Source organism: Podarcis erhardii (assembly GCF_964252035.2).
Source record: "Podarcis erhardii genome assembly, chromosome: 1".
NCBI classification, from domain to species: domain Eukaryota; kingdom Metazoa; phylum Chordata; class Lepidosauria; order Squamata; family Lacertidae; genus Podarcis; species Podarcis erhardii.
In genome coordinates, this window is record NC_138497.1 from 114,981,250 (window position 1) to 115,003,964 (window position 22,715).

The 22,715-nt window shown below is 39.2% G+C and overlaps 1 protein-coding gene across 2 annotated transcripts in view; it reads left to right on the top strand.

The window, feature by feature from the left end:
• The window catches only part of CERKL (CERK like autophagy regulator), a 38,786-nt gene that overhangs the window by 10,775 nt on the left and 5,296 nt on the right, over positions 1–22,715 (top strand). For both annotated transcript variants that reach the window (XR_014161415.1, XM_081881340.1), the window contains exons 2-10: positions 2,669–2,911; positions 8,045–8,176; positions 12,721–12,784; positions 15,154–15,296; positions 18,688–18,762; positions 20,421–20,598; positions 21,158–21,217; positions 21,693–21,718; positions 21,795–21,903. Coding sequence is in view for 1 of the 2 variants with exons in the window: in XM_081881340.1 (XP_081737466.1) it covers positions 2,669–2,911; positions 8,045–8,176; positions 12,721–12,784; positions 15,154–15,296; positions 18,688–18,762; positions 20,421–20,598; positions 21,158–21,217; positions 21,693–21,718; positions 21,795–21,903 (1,030 nt within the window). In the remaining variant the exon portion in view is untranslated. The remainder of the gene's footprint in view (positions 1–2,668; positions 2,912–8,044; positions 8,177–12,720; positions 12,785–15,153; positions 15,297–18,687; positions 18,763–20,420; positions 20,599–21,157; positions 21,218–21,692; positions 21,719–21,794; positions 21,904–22,715) is intronic.

The following is a 22,715-nucleotide window of genomic DNA, read 5'->3' on the forward strand; positions in this document are numbered from 1 at the left end:
ACTTAAGAATATAGCATGCCTTATCCAAGTGCGTAACACATGCTGGTAGAAATAACTATCTTAGCCATACTTATTTTTCATGCTGTATTTGGGGGAAATGGACATGTGCAGAAACTGTGAGTACAATTAGCGTCAAGCAGATAAATCCAGCTAATCCTGTTTATGCTCTCTATCAAGCAGATGTGCCAAAATTGATGTAGACAAGCTCTTGGCTTATAATAATATTTTTAAGAGCTGTGTAGTATTGTTTTTGTTAAGACCTTTCTTAACGTTAAGTGTAGTTAAAAATGGAAGAGGACCTAACAAGTGCAGCCTACTTTATGAAGGTCCCTGCTCTGCTCTTACGGTGATGGAACAACCTGGCAGGAAAGATTATCTTTATTCCTTGTAATTAAATTGACTTGGGGGAAAAATACAATGGGAAGTGGGTGCTGAATTAAATAAATAGCATGATATCTAATGTATACTTAAACCCCTTATAAGAACAGATGGTACCCTGTATCCTTCTAGGTAATATGAGAGGATAGTTAATGTTTTGAAACAGCTAGGAATAATCAGTATGATACTAATGAATGGATAGTTCTTGAATGGAAAGAATTACTGTGTGGGGGGTTTTTTAAAGGCAAGTTTAGCTTATTTAGAAGATTTTGACTATGGGAAATAAAATAGTTTCTTTTTTTAATGTAGTGAGAAGCAGGTGTTCAAAATTCCATAGATGCAGATGAAGTCAAAAGTTTGAAAGTTGAAAATGTATTTCTAATGTTAATGACATATAATCGTTGTACATCGCCATTGTACAACGAAAAACCCATTGCATTGAAAAAGTGATTTTAGAATTGTAAGAAACAATGCACTGTGATTTCCATGGTTCCTAGGAGGAAAGTCTACATATACATTCTAGTAAGGCTTCTCCATAAGATGTCAATCTAGAGTTTCAAGGAATGCAACCAGTCATTTATTTATTTTTACATTCCAACACCAGCAACCAGAATAGCTGCAAGATTGCTTTTATGCTGTCTTACTATAAAAAAGCTAAGAAAAGGAAACAGAAAAAAAAGAAATACTTTTGGTTGACCAGTCTTTGTCTGTCTTATAAGTGGCATGTAACCAGAGGGATTTGTTCAAGATGCTCTTTTTGCTCCCTTGATTTGTTGGCCATGGGCCTTTGGCCGTGGTATTTCACCATCTGCAATACCAGCCTTAATGGATGAAAGGACACACGAAAACCATTTTACTCAGGAGCAGGTGGCTTCCCTGCTGCATGGATACTTTATCATATACTCCAAGGTAGACTAGAACCTCTGAGGCATGCACGTTAAGAGAAGCTTATAGAATAGGTTACTTCCCCTGAAAGCTTCAAGAAGAGGTACGTGGCCAGCTTGATAGTCTGCTGCAACTGCTGTGATCATGTTTTATTCCCCATTTTGAAGGCTGTGTCCACAGTGCAACAGAAGGTGATAAAGGAGGTTCAGCCTTTTGGTCCCGGAGTCTATTTGCTTGTTTTTGCTAATTTCATCCTAAAGGAAGACAATTAAAAAAATGGCTTCCTAACGATGAGACTGTTCATACTAAAGGCCATTGTTTAATGGTGACATTGATGGGGGGGGGGGCGGAATTGCTGTGGCTAAGGACAAGAAGAATAAATCATAAAGTCCTATCAGAGTCCTTCTAGAAGAAATATGACTCTCTTAAAGTCAGTTATCCAATTTGGAGTCCCAGAGGCAGCCACATCTTGTTTGATTTTTTTGCTTCTGAGCAAAGAAAGGAACCAGTAGGTCATGGTAAACCCATAGTTACCAAACTGATGATTTGGCCACTTTGCCCCTCCACAATAGCATACCAAGGAAAGACACTACAATTCCTTAGTGTTGTGTCCAAACCAAGGTTCATGGTTTGTTTTCCTGTAAGCTATGAACAAACCTTGTTTACAGATCATGTTGGGAATGAAACAAGACAATGATCCTTGGTTCAGACATATGTAAAATTAACTATGGTTTACTGTGACATGCAAATAAGCACTGTGTCTCTGTGGTGAAAGGAATTCCAGCCATTCTGATAAAGTTACTCAGTGGCATATTGACTTGCATATAACCCATTTTGTGAGGGAAAACCAAGAATGGGAGAGAGGTAGTGAACCTGTGGTGGAGCTTCCATGATATATCCCGAAACTGCTTTAAAAAAAAAAAAGATTTTGTGTGAGGGATTTAAAGAAGCACTTTTGGAACTGTATGTAAAAGGGCAGCTGCTATCAAAATTAAGCAGCGGTGGGGGAGGACGGGGCTTTTACTCATAATTTTTTTACAGATGTAAAGGGAGATATTCATCTCTTGACCTTGTGAACCATTAGAGAAGGAGTATAACATAATGTGGAGGAGAGTAGCACAGTACTTTCTGTGAAGAAGAAACAACTTTAAATATTACTGAGTGTGGTATGGAAGCAACTGTTGTAAGTCCTACATGGTTGCCAGCGATGTAGAGTCTGGCCCTCTCTTCACAGTTCATGAACAGCCCTTAAGTATCTCTAAAACTATTTTTTCAGGGATGCATTCAGGAAAAAAGTGACAATAATAGATATTTTGTATGTGCACTTTTAGTTAGGAAGGAACCATAAGGGATTAAACTGTGATGTGGTATGAAAATAAACACTCTTTCTTCCTCCTTTGGGCAGGTGGTTCCAACGTGGGCTTGACAAATGAAGAGGAATATGTCGAAATGAAAGATGTATTTTCCGTAAAACTGAAACGCCGTCGTTTTGCTGGGCAGCAAAAAGGTGGCCTATTATTAGGTATCACAGTTTTTGTCTGCCTGAAAAAAGAAGGAAACAAACTTAAGGATTCTGTCATCAACTTAAGTAATTTAAGTGAGGACCATTGTTACCTGTGGTTTAAGCATTTGAAGGAAATTTTGAATGGTAAGCACTTTTCAGAAAGACTTTATTTCTATATTTTCTAAACATTCTTAACCTTAAAACATTACAGTATGAGGCTGGACATGTTTCCTGAGAAATAAGTTCTATTGATTTCTGTAGGACTTTCCCCCCAAATCAGTATGCTTAGAATTGCCATCTTATTCTGTTAGTGACATATTCCACTTAGCTGATTTTAAATTAGTCTAAGCCTCTGTTAATATGTAACAAGAAACCAAACATTTTACTGGCCAGGCTCACCAATAAAAGTCTGATTTATCACTACATGCACAAGCTTCAGGGCTTGCACACTCAATTTACCATTCCTCCTTTGGCACATCTGTGAGGATGAGATGGGAAGCTTTCACTTCTGTTTTCAACTAATTATAATTACTTGTTTTGCATGAACTCAAACTGTGGTTATTCTTAACTGTGGTTTACAGAAGCAAGCAAATTTTGAACCATGGTTTACAAACCTGACCTGTTTCTCTAAATTGTAATTAACATTAAGCACATTTATTGGTTTGGACAAAAGAAGTAAAATGCAAAAACTTCTGATCTCATTGGAACTGTGCTGGAGGGAGGGGTTGTACTGGTTGTTTTTGTACTGCTAAACTGGTTTAATGTCACATCAAAACACTGCCAATGCCTGTGCTTGGATAAACATAATTTGGCTTACCAAGCCAATATATGCATGAACTCTTTCGTCTGCATATGCAGCTACTTCATTCCTCCCTTTGTGGCATGCAGCAATTAAACCAGCAAATCTCTAATTAACTAGAGTTTTCCATTTCATCAGAAGCAATGTCCTCTTTGAGGATAAGATTGATACCATTACACTAGCCATAGTAAAATTGCTCTTGGAGGCAGTAAAAATCAGAAATCAGTATGTACAAACTGAAGCTACTCTGTTGGCTAGCAAGGCCGATCTTACACCTTAATAACATTTGATATACAATCATTGTACCGTATTTTGGTTCTATGGACTGTAGTAAAGCTCTGCGTGTGATTTCAGAACAACCCAGTCTCATACACCATGATTTGAAGTTTGTTTAGCATACTAGCTTGCTCTAAAGTTGGTTACCATAGTTTCCTGGTTTGGATGAAATGAGAAACTATTGTTAATTAGATGCTTAGTGATTTGACTGTGGATTTCAAGGAAAAGGCTTGTTCATAACTTGAATTAATAAACAGATCCAAACCAGGCTGTTTTCTAAGCTTGCGGCTGCCCTCAAACTGTGATTTGTTTGGGAGCTGACAACGTAGGATCTGAAATCATGAGTTTGTGCTAACTCTAGTTTGCAGTAGATCTCTTGTTTAGAAATGCAAATATGATTTATTATTGCTATTCATGGATTTATACCTCACTTTTTTCTGCAAAAGTACACCAGGAAAATGTATACAAAATGGAGATAGTACAAAATAATATAAAAGTACAGCATAAAACCCAAACAAAATGCAACCAGAAAACAAAACAAACAAGGAAAACCAGCAGCAGTTAAAGACAAAGACAGCAGTGTTAAAAGCATATGACACAATAGGAGACTGGGAGTCATGAGAATGCTTTCTCCTTCTCTCCTCTGGTTCCAGTTTGTTTTTCCATACTTACCATATATACTTGAGTATAAACCGAACTGAATATAAACTGAGGCACCTAATTTTACCACAAAAAACTGGGAAAACTTATTGACTCGAGAATAAGCCAGTTCACCACACCACAAACCTCCTGGTGGGTCAGAGTGCGTGAGTGCGCGCGCTCATGCACACATGGCAGAGGGGGTTTCTCTTCCCACCCCCACCCCCAGCCCCAGCCCCTCCCATCCCCCTGTCTACCCAGGGTGCTGTCAAGAGGCAGAGGCCGGTGGCGGCAGCAATGGAGAAAGAACAAGCAGCCCAAAAGGGTTGCTTTTGGGCTGCTCGTTCCTCCTCCGCTGCCAACAACAGCCTCTGCGGCTACTGTGCCCGCACTTGGCAGAGCGGAGGCGGCACGAGTGGTGGCAGCAAACAGCTTGCTCTGACGAGGGGCTGCTGGAAATGTGCTCGGGTAGGACCCTCATTCGAGTATAAGCCGAGGGGGGCTTTTTCAGCATAAAAAATGTGCTGAAAAAGTTGGCTTATACACGCGTATGTACGGTAACCAGGTTCCTTCTAAACAAGATTTGAAACCAGGAATCTATGTGAAGTGGGGAAGATTGGTGTGGTTACTTTAGTTTGTTGTAGTATTCGAAAGAATACTGTGTAATATAAATCAAGGATAACTCAGTCCATAGAGCATGAGACTCTTAATCCCAGAGTTGTGAGTTCAAGCCCCAAATTGGGCAAAACATCCCTGCATGACTGCTGGGATAGCTCAGTTGGAAGAGCATGAGACTCTTAATCTTAGGGTCGTGGGTTTGAGCCCCACATTGAGCAAAATATTCCTGCATTGCCAACTCAACAATTCTATGGTTTTATGAAATATTAAGATAAAGCATCGAAAACCAGAAAAGGTTTGTTTCAACGCAGCCATATTTTCCTTTTAAAAAAAAAATGTGATAATTTTTGGTTAAAATTAAAACTACGTAATTTAAACAATCTCTTAGGAGAGATTTTTAGTCTAAATTTTTGCTTGACTTTAGCAGTGAGCAATATAGAGCTATGCTTTCAGTATAAAAATTAAGAGTTCCTATTTTATAGAAGAAATTTGTTACAGAAGCTCCTTTTACAGCATGCCTCTCACACCAAGTTTTTAATGTGAACATCGAAAGCTTCATGCGTGAAGGTTTAATTATCCCATTAATGTTATACATTAACAGTGTAGCATCAGCAGTGGTATATCTCTAGTTAGCATGAAAAATGTTTATTCACATCATTACTTCTGTCTTTATGTAGCAGTTTTCTTATTGCTTGTTGTATAAAATATTAATAACGTATGTGACAGTGACATCATTTCAAGCCCTTAACTTTTGTAAACATAAGCCTGCTGCCATAAAACTAAACAGTGAAAACAGCACAGATGTGTGTCTGAGGATAGCGTCTCTGCTGCCCTATGAGCTTTTGTTTTCAGAGCTCCCTGATTAACCTCTACCTTTCATGGTTCATTGATTCACTGATAGATCAAGTTTAAACTAGTGCATATTAGCACATTTGTTACTACCAGAGGAACAGTTGGCTATTTTGTTTTAAAGTCCTAGTTCACTTTAGCAAAGGAAGCTACAATGAGCAATTCAATAGAGCATAGGCTCTAATGATGCTAAAGGCTACAGCACTTATATGCCGGTAATGAGACCTGAAACTATTTAACATTATTAGATTATAAAGTTGTTTGCTGTAAGACTGCTGAATAATATATTTTGGGAAGGAGAAAACAAAGTCCCTGGTGAATCGAGATATCGAAGCAAATTCTCCAAACCCTTTGGGAAATCATTTTAGGGTTGTATTGATGTTTCTGCAAATCATTTTGCTGGTTTCATATATAACAACTTCCAACTCATAAACCATTGGTTATTGGACTGAGAACAAGCCATGCATGTACCCATGCATGTCCTTTTACCACACTCTTGTGTACACTATGCATGACCAGTTTTAGAAAAGATGTGGTTTGTTAAGCCATGGTTTCTCCACTTAGATGTTATGGTTAACTCTGGTTTAGCAAAGTCTAATATGTTCATTAAATCTGGATCCACAGTGTGAATGGGACAGAGGAGAGCATGTCAGGGCCCCTGACCCCAGGGGCCTTCAGTACTTTGAGGAAGATTCAGAGGAAGATGAGGCACATGCTGCTGCCTCCAGGGAATAATCTTCAGTAGCTTCTCTCTTGCTATCTTTGCCGGAGGACGTGGACCTGAAGACAAAACCCCAGCAGCACACCCCAAAGTAGCTAATGGATACAAAATTAGGGAAAGGCCTTTAGAAAAGCAAAGTCCCCCTTCAGGTAGATAGAGTCATCCTATCGCAGGCCTTGTTAGCCTACAGCATCCCTCTATAGTTGCAGTAGGAGGGAGAGCTCCAACTAGCTAGCCCTAGAGCGATCTGTCCTTGGTCCTGACACCCCTGACCTCTGCTTGGAGACTTGACATTATTTTGCCTGTCCAGGAAGTTCATGCCTGAGTGTGTCCATTTCCCCTGCAAGCCTCAAGTCCCAATGAAACAATACAGTGCACAAAAACAAAATTTATTTTTGGTGTGATAAACCATGGTCCTTAGTTAAGAGTCCTGGATAGCGCAGTTGGTTAGAGCATGGTGCTGATAATGCCAATGTTGTAAAAAAAAAAAAAATATCAAAAAAATTGTAGCTGTTGTTTTATTTTTGGTGTGTGTTTTTTTCACTGAAAATTATGGGGATATCAGAGAGGGGCAAATAACTGCTAAACAAATGATCCTTTGAATTATCACCTGATGTGTACACGATTAGGATCGATGATAAATAATGTTGTATGGTAGGTGAAAGTTAACAAGATAATTTATTTTTAAATGCTGTAGTGATAAAAGCACAGATTATCAACAAGACATGTTGTTTCAAAATGTGTATTTTGGCTTTCATCCCCCTCCCTTACTCTCATACCTCTATTTTATTGATCCTTTTAATCAAGGGCAGATTTCTTTTGCACCTGTGCACCTTCTGTGTGGCATGAAACATAATCTGTAAATCCTTAAAATTGTAGTATCGAATCTCCACGGCAAATGTGAAGGGGTACTATTATCAAATCCTTGCTGACAGGCACTTCCTTTTTTTAAATTCTCGGGAGAATATTCTCTTCTCACTTGATCTCCCTCCTTCTTTCAGGTTTGAACCATGACCTAAAACCTCTTTCGTGATAGCTGTCACATAATGCTCTTGATGAGGGTGACTGACTCATTTGTACTAGTTATTCTTAGCTGTAGAGATAGATGCACAAACAGGTCAGTTGCTCCAGTTGTTTCAGGATTACGTAGATGGCATATATAAGTAATGAGCAGCTTCGTGCAAAAAATAAAGAAAAAAAGATGGCCACAGACACAAACCAGAATTTGCTGTACCTTTTCAGGATGCAAATTCATCTGCAGGTGTTAATGTTTGCAATCCATGCTTTTATTCTTTTGCAATGCTGTGTGTTCAAAGTGGTTTGAATTATCCTTAAAAACCCTGATGTGGTTTTTTCCTTGTGTTTTTTTTTAAAGGTTTTCCAAATAGGCCAAAGTCATTAAAGGTGTTTGTCAATCCAAATAGTCATAGAAAAGAGGCTGCTCGCATTTATCACGAACAAGTTGCACCTCTCTTTAAGCTTGCTGACATCAGGGCTGACGTTACAGGTAAGATGCTTTGTGGAACATGATTCGATCCATTTTTGGAGGTAGCATCTCCGCAAATGGGTCAGTCTGCATTTAATGTTTCTATTTTAATGACATCACTTAGCACACATGATTTTAAAGAAATAAATTCCTTGTTAGCGAAAATTATTTTGTGTTGATGTGCAGTCATTGGTTTATCTTTTAGTTAAATATTTTCATATGCTCTTGGTTTGTTAAATACCTTTCTCCATCCTGTTTATTAGTTACTGAAGTTATAGGAAATTAATGAAAAAATTAGTATAATACAGTGGTACCTCTGGTTAAGTACTTAATTCGTTCCGGAGGTCCGTTCTTAACCTGAAACTGTTCTTAACCTGAAGCACCACTTTAGCTAATGGGGCTTCCTGCTGCTGCCACGCCGCCGGAGCACAATTTCTGTTCTCATCCTGAAGCATAGTTCTTAACCCGAGGTACTATTTCTGGGTTAGCGGAGTCTGTAACCTGAAGCGTATGTAACCTGAAGCGTATGTAACCCGAGGTACCACTGTATGTTATTCACTAACCCTGCAAAAGGCAAGACTTTCTAGGGAGTAAGACAACAAACCTGTACACAATCAAACTGGGAGTTAGCCCCACTGAACTCATTGAAACATGCTTCTGGGTAGCCATGCATAGGATTGCACAGTGATAGAATGGAAGCAGTTCAATTACTCAGTCCCGGGTGGGGAGTTGGAACTTGTCCAACCTTATACAGAGTTGCATTCCAAATATGAGTGCCCCCCAATGTAGTATCAAATATTATATTATACACTTATATTTCCCCACCTACGCATTGTCGCAAGCACCTTTCTATCAGGTGCACAGCACTTTCTTTCTGTTCCTCTCTCATAAAAATCAACATATGCAGTCACACTCATACACACCCCAGATGGGTTTGCAGGCACAAACAGTAGTAGACTGTGTTGTGGCAGAGGCAGTTCCACCAGACCTGGGAGAGGTAAAGCAAGGAAGATGGTGCAAATATACTTACAGGACCACTGAATCGGCTTCATTGGTGTGTTTGCAACATGCCAACCTCACCACTGCATTGCCCTTTCCCCTTCTGGTAAGTAGCAGTGACTTACCTGCCAGGAGGTCAGGTAAGCAGCTCTGACCCATCATGCTGGCTCCTAGTAGTCATGCAATCACACACACACAGAACATATCCTTTCCTCTCTGCTCCAGCACTGAGATAGGAATGGCTAGAAAGTTCACTCTGCCTACCTTTTAGATCTACCTAGGCTGCCATTTACTGTCCAAGAGCAGGCAGAGGACCTATGATATCAAGTAATTGGCAGTTGGATGCAGTTTGTCTGAAGCTGCCTTGCTGGTCAAATTCAGAGACCTGGTGGACCTAACTAGGCCTACAGGTCAGAGGTACCCCATGACTGCTCCGTCCAGAGATCTCTGGGACTAGCACTTCTACTTGCTTAGATGCTGAATAGATTATTCAGTTCTTACAGGCCCAGTAGTGTTTTTGGCTCGTTCCTCCTACCTTTCCAGACAGGCGAACAGTGCTTTCAGAGCTGAAAAACTGCTTGCTGGCACATGCCTGGTGCATGTGTACGAAACATGTACTCTGGAGATAAATGTATGCCATGACAATGACATGCAGAGGAAATCTGGAAGAGTTTTTGTGCATTCACACTATTCTTGCTGAAGAATTGTGTCCTTTTATTATTAAATCCCAAACTTTCTTATCGTAAAGTCTGTTCATAGCATATTGCTATGGTTAGTGGTTAACACTCCTCCTACAGGTTAATTTGGAAAATGACATGTACTTCGGTTTTGTCAGATATAATTTTATCAGACCAAGAAGTTCTTCTGCTGTGTATCAACTGACATAGATTGCACATGGATATATGAAATTTATTTTTAATAGTAAAATCATAAAAATGTGCGCTAGGTATTTATGCAGAACTGGAGTTCAAGAAAAAACATGCTTACTGATTTTTTATTAAAAAAATAAGTGTGTTGCCTTTAAATTAAATCATCCTTCATAGTTTATGTTGCTCAGCCAATCAGAGGAACAGTCTGTAAAGTTGAGATATATTTCAGTAGAGCAGGAAGACTTTAATTAGTAGACTGCTAGAATCTTTTTTGTGGTAAAACCCCTTCAGTCTTTATGTGAGCAAAACCTTTCTTCACAAATCTAAGATGAAAGTAAGGCTTGGGAGGGTCCTTCGTTAAAATGAAAACTCCATACTATAAGCTAAATTCTGCAACCTGCATAATTTAAGCATTTGGCTATATTTACTTATTTTGATTTTGCTGAGGCACTTTTGTTTTAAAATTGTGGATCTGTTTGCTGTCCCAGGCTCCTTCGGAAGCAAGGGCAGAAAATAGTTCAATAAATAAGAATGATTTTAAGAAAATTCATACTTCTGTTCCACACAATGCTGCTATATTTTGCCGTGCAGCATCATCATCATCATCATCATCATCATCACATTTATTAGATGCTTTTTCTTGCTGCTACTCAAACCAACTTTCAAAAAAATTAAAATTGAATGAAACACTAAACTATGGTTTAATGCTATAAGAAGAGCCCTCAACTTGTTTCCTCCACTCCTCTCCTCCTTGGGTGTAGCAAGCAGGGGAAAATCAAAGCACATGCCCCTGTTTTCAGTGAATGGTGGTTTGTCATTATGTTTAAACTGGGTCAGGCTTTGCTTAGTTCTTAGCTATTGCATGTCCAAGCTGGCCATTATGCATGGGCTTGGCTTGTTTGGATAAACCATAGTTAAATCCATCCACCATTTTGATTCAGCCATAATGGAAAAACTACAGTTAGCTGGAAAAAAGAAAGCCAATGCTTCTGATATCTTACTTCTGCCTACACATAACCCTAAACAAGGCGAGAGCAAAACTAGATTCAGACATAATCTCACTCTCACTCTCACTCTCGTCTTGGCTTCTGACTATTTGCATTTGAGCTTATTGGTTCATATTTGCCCTTCATGTTGGCCAGTGAGAGTGTCAAAGAAGCAGGGGAAATGTATACCTAAGCATGTTTTGAGTACATGATTCCCGAGCCTTGCTAAGTCATGCTAAAGATGGGATGCGTAGAGCTATAAGAGCATTTCAAACTTGCCTCCCAAGGATTGTAAAAAAATCTTTGTAGCTTCTGGCACGATTCTAGCTTTGCAGGCATATATTTGAGCAGGGGGCCCTTCTTTCTACGCATCTCTACAGCTTTGAGGGGTGAGAAACTTGTTTACACATTAGTGACAGTGCTACAAAGCTGCTTCTGGGCTCTTCACTTTGCACTCTTGACCTTTTAAGACTAAAGGTCAAGGGTTTAGCATATGTAGAGACGAGATGTTATGCTGTTTTGTGGCTGGAATTCCCATTTGCAGCCCCAGGTGAGAAACTGTGCTATGGTGTACTGCACCGTTTTTGTTGTTGTTTTTTGCTTTAGGACTTTGCTACCCATCCTAATGAAGCAGGCAGGAGGCTAACTCTAAGGCAAAATACAAATAATGATGTGTTTATGAGTTGTTTTTAAATAACCACCGAGTGAGCGCAACAATATTTAAAAGCACTGGAGAGCGAGAATGTACTCTCACCAAAGACAGACAAGCATGAAAGATTAATGTAATCTTGCATATAATAATGCACATTCTTACACAAAAAATCCATCTGGAGGTGTCATGTCAGTCAGCAGAAATCTTTGATGAGCGGATGCAGCTGGGCTGTCTCTTCTGGCAAAGATGCCCTAGAAAATGCTAAATGTGGTTATGATGCTTGATGCCATCTGCATTATGCCAGTTTAGTCTTTCTTTGCCGGATTTGCTGTACTGCATTGGATATCAACAAACAGAGACAGCGATGTAGAGTGACAGATTCCTTTTCTCCAGAGGCTACAGACTCTGGTGTATACTTGTACCACCACCCTCCTGTGTTATATTCTTTCGTTACTGGTCTCCGGTCTTTGTTATTTCCATGGTTAACTTGTCCAACTTAGAAATGTGCATTTACTGATGCAAATACCATTTCGTTTTCAGATAATTCAGTTCTGTGTGGTGTGATATGATTGCATCTAGTAAAAGATGCCAGTTTATTCTTGTGCAGACGCTTGCATTTCAAAGATCTACAATTATAAATCGCAACATAACCATTGTATTGCTATGGAAAGAGCAGATAATGTACTGTATATAACTGAGTATCCACATAATCCTAGTTTACGAATTTGCAAACAAGTAACTGACTTTTTCTTGTTCAAAATATAAGGGAGAAATAGTGCCCATGATCACAATCCATGATTAGTTCTGTCTACGCACTGGGGCTCTAGAATATATTTGTGTTTCTGGCATGCTGAGTGGCAAATGTGCTTTTGATATCCAGGAGAACTTAGATTAGGAGATCCTTATGCCAAGTACTAAGTGAAAAACCCCAAAGATCTCCTGGGCATAGCTCTCTGAATTGTGAATTATGACTTCCAAAACAGATTTGTCAATTTACACTGAGAAGTTGAATGTTGCTGAAATTGTCTGTTTATGCATATTTGTCTGTTTATTTCATAGTTACAGAATATGAAGGACATGCTCTTAAATTACTTAAGGAATGTGACCTGACGTCATTTCATGGGTAAGTTTAACTTTTAACTGCTTTCTTCAACTGCAAGGATGCTGCTAATTCAAGGAAAGGGCAATCAGTGGCATAGGCACATAGCTTATTTTAAATCTTGGGGTTCTATCCCATGCATCATGTCTCAGAGTTTTGCTACAAACCCGTTATTCAATGCAGGCATTCCTGTGCACACCCAGAATTACCCCGCCACCATTTGACTCCCTACCAAATCAATCAGTCTGGGTTCACAGAAGCTCTCTGTATCATAGCATCCACAGGCTTTTCTATTGAGCTGGCTAATTTTAGATTTCCCCAGATGAAACAGGTGTAGGGTATCATAATATGTAATTCAAGCAATTCTGAGTTATGGTTTGTTTTATTAGTTTAAGCACATTATTGTTCTTATTTATTTCTTAGAATATTTTAATTAATTTAGAATCTTAATAAAGGTTCTTAAACCCTCAGACTTGAACAAGACAACAAAATAAATTTCTCTTTCAAATAGCCAGTTAATTGAAACAGTTAGCGGTGTTCAATAAATTACTACTTGAGGCTTTTTACAGATAGGCCGTACCAGCTTGCACTAATTTTTATACTTCTGGATGCTATGCAGAAGAGTTGGGAGTAGAAAGCATATAAGCTTGCTCAAAATTTTGGGATCAGCAAGCCAACATTAAAGATAGCTGTGCATTTAGTTGTTCTAATTCTAGCTGTCTAGCTATATCTTGCCCTTCCTTTTAGGAGTTCAGGGCAGTGTAAATGGCTTTCCCACTCCCCACTTCATTCCCCCAACTCTGATGACAGTGACTGGCTCAGAGGCACCTAATGAGCTTCATGGGTAAGTCGGGATTTGGCCCTGGCCTCTGAAGCCTTAGTTCCATACTGTAGCCACTATAAGCAAGCTGGCTACTCTCTAACATAGCTGTTAAAGGCAACACAAATATGTCTAATTGCAGAAGCGGAATAAAATTCACAAGCAAAAGGTATGGGATTTGACCGTTTGTGTGGTACAGCCACTACAAGACCAAGCTTCTAATCTGGCAGTCCCTGGTTTGAATTTTGTTTCTGCCATGAACACAGTGAAGGTAAGCTAGGCTGTGAGACTGCTCATAACGCCCCCTAGTGAGCTTACAATTTCTAAAGTATTGCCTTGAATAGATACAGATGGCAGAAATTTGGGTAAGATAGCGAAGTGTCTTCGTTAATAACTCTTGCTTTGTGTTGCATTTTGTTTGCATGTCTAAGAGGTAGGGGCTCTTACTTTTATTGGGAAGGCTGGATGATGCAACTAGATCAGCATCAGCAGAGACATTTTTACTGCTGCTATTATTGGTATATTAGTGTTTCCTATTTTGTATGGTTTTTCCTATGCTGTAAGCTCCAGTGGAGAAGTTACTATATTTTGAACACTGCCATAGAAATTAGTTAAATAAATAGTTTAAGGGAATGTGATGAAAGTTGCTTTAATGGTTAAATAAATGGTACAAACACACACTAGTACAAATTGGGTGATATCCAACAGAGACATTGGCTGGCTTTGCTGTTTCCCCCCACTGTGATTTTTGCATCTCACACACACAAACCAAAAATTATGAAACCAATATCGCACCATGGATTTCAAACCAGTTTTGGATGATATATTGATATATTGCCCGGCCCTATTCTCTATATGAAATATAACTTGGGTATTACAAGTGAGAGAGATACTGCAAGCTGATGAGACTAATTTAATTTGGTATCCAACTCAAGTGTTAATTATTTTATCATGGATATGCTACAGTCAGTCTTGGGTGACATGCTTCATGCTATAAGAATGTTAGTTTTATGCAGAATTACAAAACCTGAGTTTTAACTTAGCTGGTTATCAAAATCAATAGACCTGTTGAAATCAGCGGACTTCATTTGCATAAATAGTATTGTGTAATTTGACTAATGTGGGATATTGCCTGTTGACTGCATGGCAGCTGGGAGAAGTGCAGAGAGCAGAAATGCCATGGTGCAGCAAATCCGGATGCCTTCATCAGCCCCACCTGCAATGAAACAAGTCTCTCCCATATCGGCAGCAGGCACTGTAACTCTCAAACGGTTTGACTTTACCCCCAAAAGTGCACACTTCCATTATCTCCTGAGACAGACGGATGCCAACAACATATTAACAGGGGGAAGGGGATGAGAAAAGCACACTTATCATATTTGCAAAGCTCAAAAGAAGTCAAAGCTATGTAGAAAATTGTTCTGGAGCATATTAGTTCAATAAGCTGTCCTAGAAAGATTATAATCTGTTTCAGCTTGATCATATGTAATGCCTCGCACTATCTTTAGCCTAAAACTAAATGGTTTTTGAACTAAATTGTAATGAAGAGAGACCTGCCACTGTTTTGCTGCAGGGTGGTTTCCGTTGGTGGAGATGGGACTGCCCATGAAGTTGCTCATGGTCTTCTGCTTAGAGCCCAGATGGATGCCAGGAGGGATGTTGATGACATAATTGCACCAGTTAGAGCACAAGTTCCTCTTGGAATAATACCAGCAGGTGAGAGTATATAAAGCAATGAATACAAAAAATGGTACACGTAGTTTTTATGGTATTGTGACAGAATCACTTTCAGATTTTATACTGTCTTGGGTTCTGTTATATTGTTCTCTGCTTATTGTTTGATTTATTTCTAAATCCCCAGTTATTTATTTTTGCTCCTGGCACAGTCCATATTCTTTATATGGCACTCTGGAGATGCCCACCTTTTCCTCACAGACCTAAGTATGGCCTCTGTAAACCCAACTTTGATTCTTAAGTGGACAACTGTTTATGGGAGTATGGGCAAGTTGCTGATCTCCATTTATCTTTCTGAGTAGTGGTCGGATCATGGCAGACTTCATGTACCATGCTGGGTTACCATGGAGGAATATGCATGTAAAGGGGGTGGAAGCCCTGAGTGGAAAAGTCCTCTCTGGTCTACCAGTAGGTACAAGATGTTTCATGCCATGTCATTTCAGGAAGCACAAGAGATTCCCAGGGGAAATCAGTGAGAGATATCACCTGGGCAATACCTGTTTTTCAACATTGTGATATATCACTAGCTAAACATTGTGATATACTGATATATCACCATGTCTGAAATAAGGATGGAACAATGTAGAGCAGGCACCCCCAAACTCAGCCCTCCAGATGTTTTGGGACTAAAATTCCCATCATCCCTGACATCTGGTCCTGTTAGCTAGGGATTATGGGAGTTGTAGTCCCAAAACATCTGGAGGGCCGAGTTTGGGGATGCCTAATGTAGAGGCAATGGCTGGCTTCACCGTTTTTCCCACACTGTGATTTTTGCATCACACAAACACACACAAACCAAAAATTATGAAACCAATATCGCAACATGGATTTCAAACCTGTTTTGGATGATATATTGATATATTGCCTGGCCCTATTCTCTATATTAAACATAACTTAGGTATTACAAGTGAGAGAGATACTGCAAGCTGATGTGACTAATTTAAATTGGTATCCAACTCAAGTGTTAATTATTTTATCATGGATATGCTACAGTCAGTCTTGAGTGACATGCTTCATGCTAAAAGAATGTTAGTTTTGTGCAGAATTACAAAACCCGAGTTTTAACTTAGCTGGTTATTAAAATCAGTTCTGAGTAGAAAACTAACACCCAGTTCTAGAATGTTAACAGTCATTCAGCATTGTGCTAAATTGTAGTTTTCCTTGAGGGAAAAAAACAACAACGGAAGAAAGGTTTCGTTAGACCAACATAACAAGCTACTATACTGTGGTCAAAATAAAACCAGTCGGATGGAGGAAGCCTGTGGTGGTACTGCTGGCTATTTAGGAATAGTGTTTGTTGCTATGGGAACTACAGCTGAGGAACTGTACAGAGGGATTTGGAGACAACTGGAAGGACTGGGGGAAAGCAGATTAATTGTTATGAAATTGTTATGAAACAGAGGAATTTTATATATATTGACTGTAAATCTCATAGCCCTGAGATTTCCGTTATTTCCTGCTTCCAATTAATTTGTGGAGAATAATATATTGTTAATGAGATTTTCAATTTCCATGATACTTTGGGCAAAGAACCACGGCGTTGGTGCAGCTTTCGTGAGATTCTTAGATATGCTTGACTAGGAAGTCATTACATCACATTTATCTGTTTGGATGTGGTGGAGACATTAACAGACTTATGAATATTCATGTTGTCTGGTTAATTAAGTTAATTGTTCTGCAGGAGTGCTTGCACTTCCAAAGACATTTTCCCCCACAATTTCTGTCTGGTACCTTCATCAGTCAGGCTTTACGTGAACTGGTACTTTTCCCCTTTCTCCCACACTTTAGCACCCTTTAGGAGAAGGTTTGGTTAGCAGGAACAGAAGCATTGGAATAGAAGTTTCATTTTATTGGTAGTGTTGTCCATTTTAAAAATGTGTCTTTTGTAATATGTTGGGAAACACCACAACTTAAGAAGCCGCAACATTGCCATTAATAAGCAGTCTTTTAATTACCTCTGCACAGTGCTGTCACTTGGGAAATGAGAAATCCATTGGCTTGGATCCAGGATACGTTAGTTGTGCTTAGTTCCCATTGAAATCTGTGGAACTTAACATAGCTGTGATTAAATTTTTAGATTGATTTTAATGGACCTTAGTGCAACTAGGACTGCAGCCCTATACATAGTCACCTTGGGAGTAAGTCCTGCTGAGCTCACTGTGACTTATGAGTATACATGTATGTTAGGATTGTATTATAATTTAGCCTAGATCCAATCCTTTATTTCCATGGAATAAGTAGCCTTTAGTTACTGTTATTTGTTTGTATGCTAGTATTATTGCTAGGACCAAATACATGTTGAGCATCAGTGCAATAATAATATCATGGGACTGCAGAAATAATCAAAAGAATACATTACCTGGAGCCTTTGTTTCGTGGAGGGAGGCTGCATAGTGCAAAATATTTAATTAGACTTTGAATCTTTCACACAAGGATTGCTGAGATCCAAAGGTTTTATGTATTTTGACCTTGACATAGCATAACTTCTTATGTCAAAAAAACACAACTGGAGCTCTTCCAGGTGCATGTTTAGGATCTGTGTAACAGACAGGTTAGCTGTTGGAACTCACTCTTGTCCTAGATTAAAGCCAGAGTAGTAAATGGAAACAGGTCAGATCATGGCTGGCTTTCAAAATTCCAAGGCAAGAACCCCAGAAAGGAAAAGTTGAACTGAACATTGGCCACTGAGGCAACATGGGCTGGAGCCAGGCTTCTTGTGAATGAAGTTCTGTTCGTAGGTCACATCTGAAGGAATGGCAGGAAGAGGCAATTTTTTGCTGTTTCCTCCTTTGCCCTGTAGTCTCCTGTGCCCCCTGGAAAGCTCCTCTGGAGAGTTGGGGAATCCTCTGGAACAGCATAAGAGGTAGTGCTGGGGTGCAAGGGGAAAGATAAATGGGCAAGAATTGTCTTCCATAAGGAGGCACAGTGGAACCTTGGGATACGTACCGTCCTTATGAATGCTTCGGGTAAGGAGCTCTGCTAACCTGAAAGTAGATGCTCCTAGTTGCGAACTTTGCCCCAGGATCTGAGCAGAAGTCGTGCGCCAGCAGTGTGGCAGCAGCAGGAGGCCTCCTCAGTGAAAGTGTGCCTCATGTTAAGAACGGTTTCAGCTTAAGAACGGACATCCGGAACGAATTAAGTTCATAACCGGAGGTAGCACTGTATGCTTCAAATTGTATGCTTTTTTAACATCTGGTTGTGAGACACTGCCATAACTCTACATTATAGAAATCAATTGACTTGGGCAAATGCTTTTACTAAAGGAATTCAGCTCCCCACTGGCTTAGAGGATTCATTTTGAAATATTCTCTTTTGTTAGAATGATCTTATTCACTTTGCTTTCATTCTTGGACACATTGTTGAATATTTACAGGTTCTACAAATATTTTGGCATATACTGTGAATGGCATACAACACACAGTAACTGCAACACTGCACATAATAATGGGTAAGTATCCTATATCTGAAACATTTTAGGAAAAGAATTGATTAAAAAAAAAACCCCATGCTAATTTCCATTAGGAGGAGCACTCACACTTCTAATATACAAAGGTGAAAAGACTGCATTTGCATGAGGAGGGTGGAAGGAATTAATTTCCAATCTGCTGGGCAGGATGATTTTATTTTTATTTTATTAAATTTCTATACCACCCTTTATCCAAAGATCACAGGACAGTTTACAACATCCTCTGGTAGCATGTGACTAGCTCTACCTCTTTCGTCCTCTTGTATTTGTGAATGTGGGTTGAGGAAGAGGAACATTTGCATTCAGGTTACTTCAGAACCTTTTTGCATTTAGTAATATTAGTTTCAAATAACAATGTGGCACTTCCTAGTAAGATGCTTGGCATTGTTTTCTCAACATGAATGCACAATGCCATTATTTGTTAATTTCTGGAATAAAATCGAACAATAGCTTTGTTTCCAGTATGCATTACAGTTAAAGAGAGGACCACTTCTAGGCATTATAATTACTGCTAAGCACGGCACCTGCCTTTCGAAGAGAGGATTACTTTGAACATTTCTTGCCATTGTTTGGAAGGAGGGTTTGTGACAAATGGTCCACTTTGCACTCGCATCCTTCCTTTGGCCTATTGAGAACTGCATACTATTTCTTTCACAGCTTGGTCTCCCACTTAAGTGACACTGACTCATTGTCCCACTGCGACAATGGCTCAAAGGACTCTAAGGAATGCTCTTATTTTGTGTGTTCTGCCTGCCCCCATTTCTTACAACTGTTCTATTGTTTCACATCCTCTTGTGAAAGGGAGTAGCAGTTGCTAATCTTGCTAGGAGGGCATTGGAGGCAGTCTCACTCTTAATCTCAGGGTCTTGGGTTTGAGCCCCACTTTGGGCTAAAAAATCCTGCATTGTAGGGTTTGGACTAGATGACTTGCATGGTCCCTTCCAACTCTACAATTCTCTGATTCTCTCTCTCTCTGAATTTTGAGTCTGAAATCACAGAGTATTCCAGATTCATGCTCACATTCTGTATGCCTTGTGCCAAAGTCTGTTCCAGGAATAATTGGTGGGTAAACATTTAACTAGGAAAAGAAATTTCTTACTGGCTTATACATAAGACTGTCACTTTATTGGGAAACAGTGGGTATGGGAGTAATTAGTATTATTAAGATCTGCCCTAGAAATATATTTGAAAGATAGGGTAGAAATGCCTGCAATCAGTACAGGTTTTGCTCAAAATAAGCTATGTTTATTTGCAAGGGGAAAGACAACTCAGTGTAATAAAGGCACATTTAAATCAATGTGCTCTTTGTTTATTATGTTATGTTCACATGCTTACTTTGTGTTTGTGCTATTTTACCTGAATTCTAAGTAATCTGTCTACTTCATAGCTGAAGGTTACAGATTTTCCACCTTTATTGGATTAATTGGAGTGACTTTCTGGAGTTAGAAAACAGAACATTTTCATTCATCTAGGAATTTAATATTGACAGAAATGTATATAGGGGTCCTGACTTTGCAGATATTTTAATTGCCTTTTAAAATTGATAAATACTGAGGACTCTCATTTGGTTGTGGGCCACCTTGAGGCCTGTGATGAAAGTTGAGGAAAAATGAAATAATATGTGTATGGTACCATTTCAGGGCATGTACAGTCAGTGGACGTGTGCACTTTCAGTAGTCCAACCAAGCTTCTTCGCTTTGGGTTTTCATCAATGTTTGGGTTTGGATCAAGGGCTCTGGCTTTGGCTGAAAAGCATCGTTGGATGCCATCAAGTCAGCGAAAAGATTTTGCTGTGCTCAAGACACTGGCAAGTCTGAAGTACGATGAATTTGGTTTTTTAAAATTATGTTTGTGTTAGTTTTTAGTTTAGTTTTTTTTTTTTTTAAAAAAAAGAGTTGTACCATTTGGACCAAAACACATGATTTCATATTATTACCAGTTTGCAAAAGTTCAATGATTGTAGTTGGGTAGCATTAGTAGATATTATACAGATAATAATGACCAGTGGTGGCTGACCAGTGGCCTTCCAGCTGTGGTTGGGTCATTTTCCATCAGCCCTAGCCAGCCTGGCTGATGGACAGGGATGGCTGAAATTGTCATCCCACAATATCTGGAGGGACACAAATTAGGTACTCCTGATCTAGACTAATAACTACGGTTGGGTTGCAATCATACCCAGCTCCGTGTCAGTAAACCCCTCCAAATTCAGTTCTCCAAAACCAGTGGGATTTACTGTGACATAGATATGTATAGGACTGGATTGTAAACCTTACAGAATAGTAACGTGAAGAAAAAATTGTAATTGTTTAAACCTTGTTGTGTGCACACCTAATAAACATAAGATAAGATATAATAACTAATCTTGTTCTGTCCTTAGACCAGAATATTGTGAATTATCATTTCTACCTTTGGAGCAAGATGTTCAGGGGGAGGATACGTAAGTAAGACTCAGACAAACAACCACAAGTCTGTATATTCCAAACTTTATCCTATAACAGTTGCAACCCAAGTTCAGCTAAGTTGTAATGAATGTAAGCACTGTTTGATTTCAATGCAATTTAAATGTGACAAGCATTAGTTGGATTGGGCCCATTGTATTGCAGATCATGTTTTCTTAAAGAAAATGATTAACCATGCACTTAGATATTATTGTTTCCGATTTTATTATAAGTAGTTCAGAGCTGTCACCAGCACACTCCGCCCCGAAAGCTTTAATCAGAATTCCTGTTGTTTTAGAAATAATGTGCTTAAGATCAAAATGAAATCCCACTTTTCTTTCAAACAATAATTTGCATTTCCTAGCTGAGTGTTCAGTCTTCAATTAAATCACAAACATGTTGTGCTTGTTTTTATTTTTTGTTCCACGTCATTCCGTGCCCATTAATTATTTTATCTGATGTGTTTATTTTTAGAAAGCAGCAAAAGAGACTTAAATCTGGTAAGTTTCCAAGTTTAATCACTTAGCAGGAGAATTAGGTTTTACTTGAAGTAATACGGTGTGGTGTTATATTTAGACAGCAGGGATCACTGGCGCAGAATCCAGGGTCATTTCCTGAACGTGAGCATTATGGCAATCCCTTGCCTCTGCTCAATGGCACCAAGAGGCTTGGCACCTAATACCAGGTCAGTAAGGATTTACAGAATTAGAGTAATGTCTCTAAATTCTGACAACTTATTCTAATGCCTTGGCTTTCCCAAGAATGCGTGCTTGTGTCATGAACAGTCTAGACCCTGTGAGGTTCATGGGGGGGGTGAAGATAGTTGAGTTGGACTACCATTGACTCCCTAATCTCAGGAATTGTAATCAGTTTTTGGAGCAGGCAGCTGAGGTCACCCACCTAGAAATAATCATTGGATAATTACAGTGATTAAATTAGTTTACAAGTCTGACTTAAGTGGTAGTCATCAAGTAATAATCTCCCTGGGGCTTGTTGATAGGAAATCTAGTTCTTTAGATCTGACTGATTGATTGTTTCAATACTTTTCTTTCTTTGCAGTTTTCAGTATTTGTTACTACAATAACGTCATCTTGACAGTAAATCAGTCAGATCTTATTGAAGATACTTTGACATAGTTTGACGGCAGTATTTGCAAAACTCTTAAGATTTCTATGGTGAAGAAGACAAACAATTTTAAGATTTTCTACCGGAGCTCACAATCTCAGGGTAGATATCAAACTGTGGTTGTGAGAAATAACTCTTTGGGTCCTCATCAGTCTCTTTAGTGTTCCCCAATGTGGCCAGTATAGGATCCTTGCCACAATCCACAAAATTACTGCATTTCCTTCAGGTCAAGTAAGTTGAAGCCCTTAAGGGTTTGACTTGCTAGTAGCTGCCACTACATGTTACAACATCAGCATCTTACGCCATCAGTGGGACTGACTTGCATATGATTGCACTCCCACTGTACATACAGTTGAGGAATTGATCCAGCAT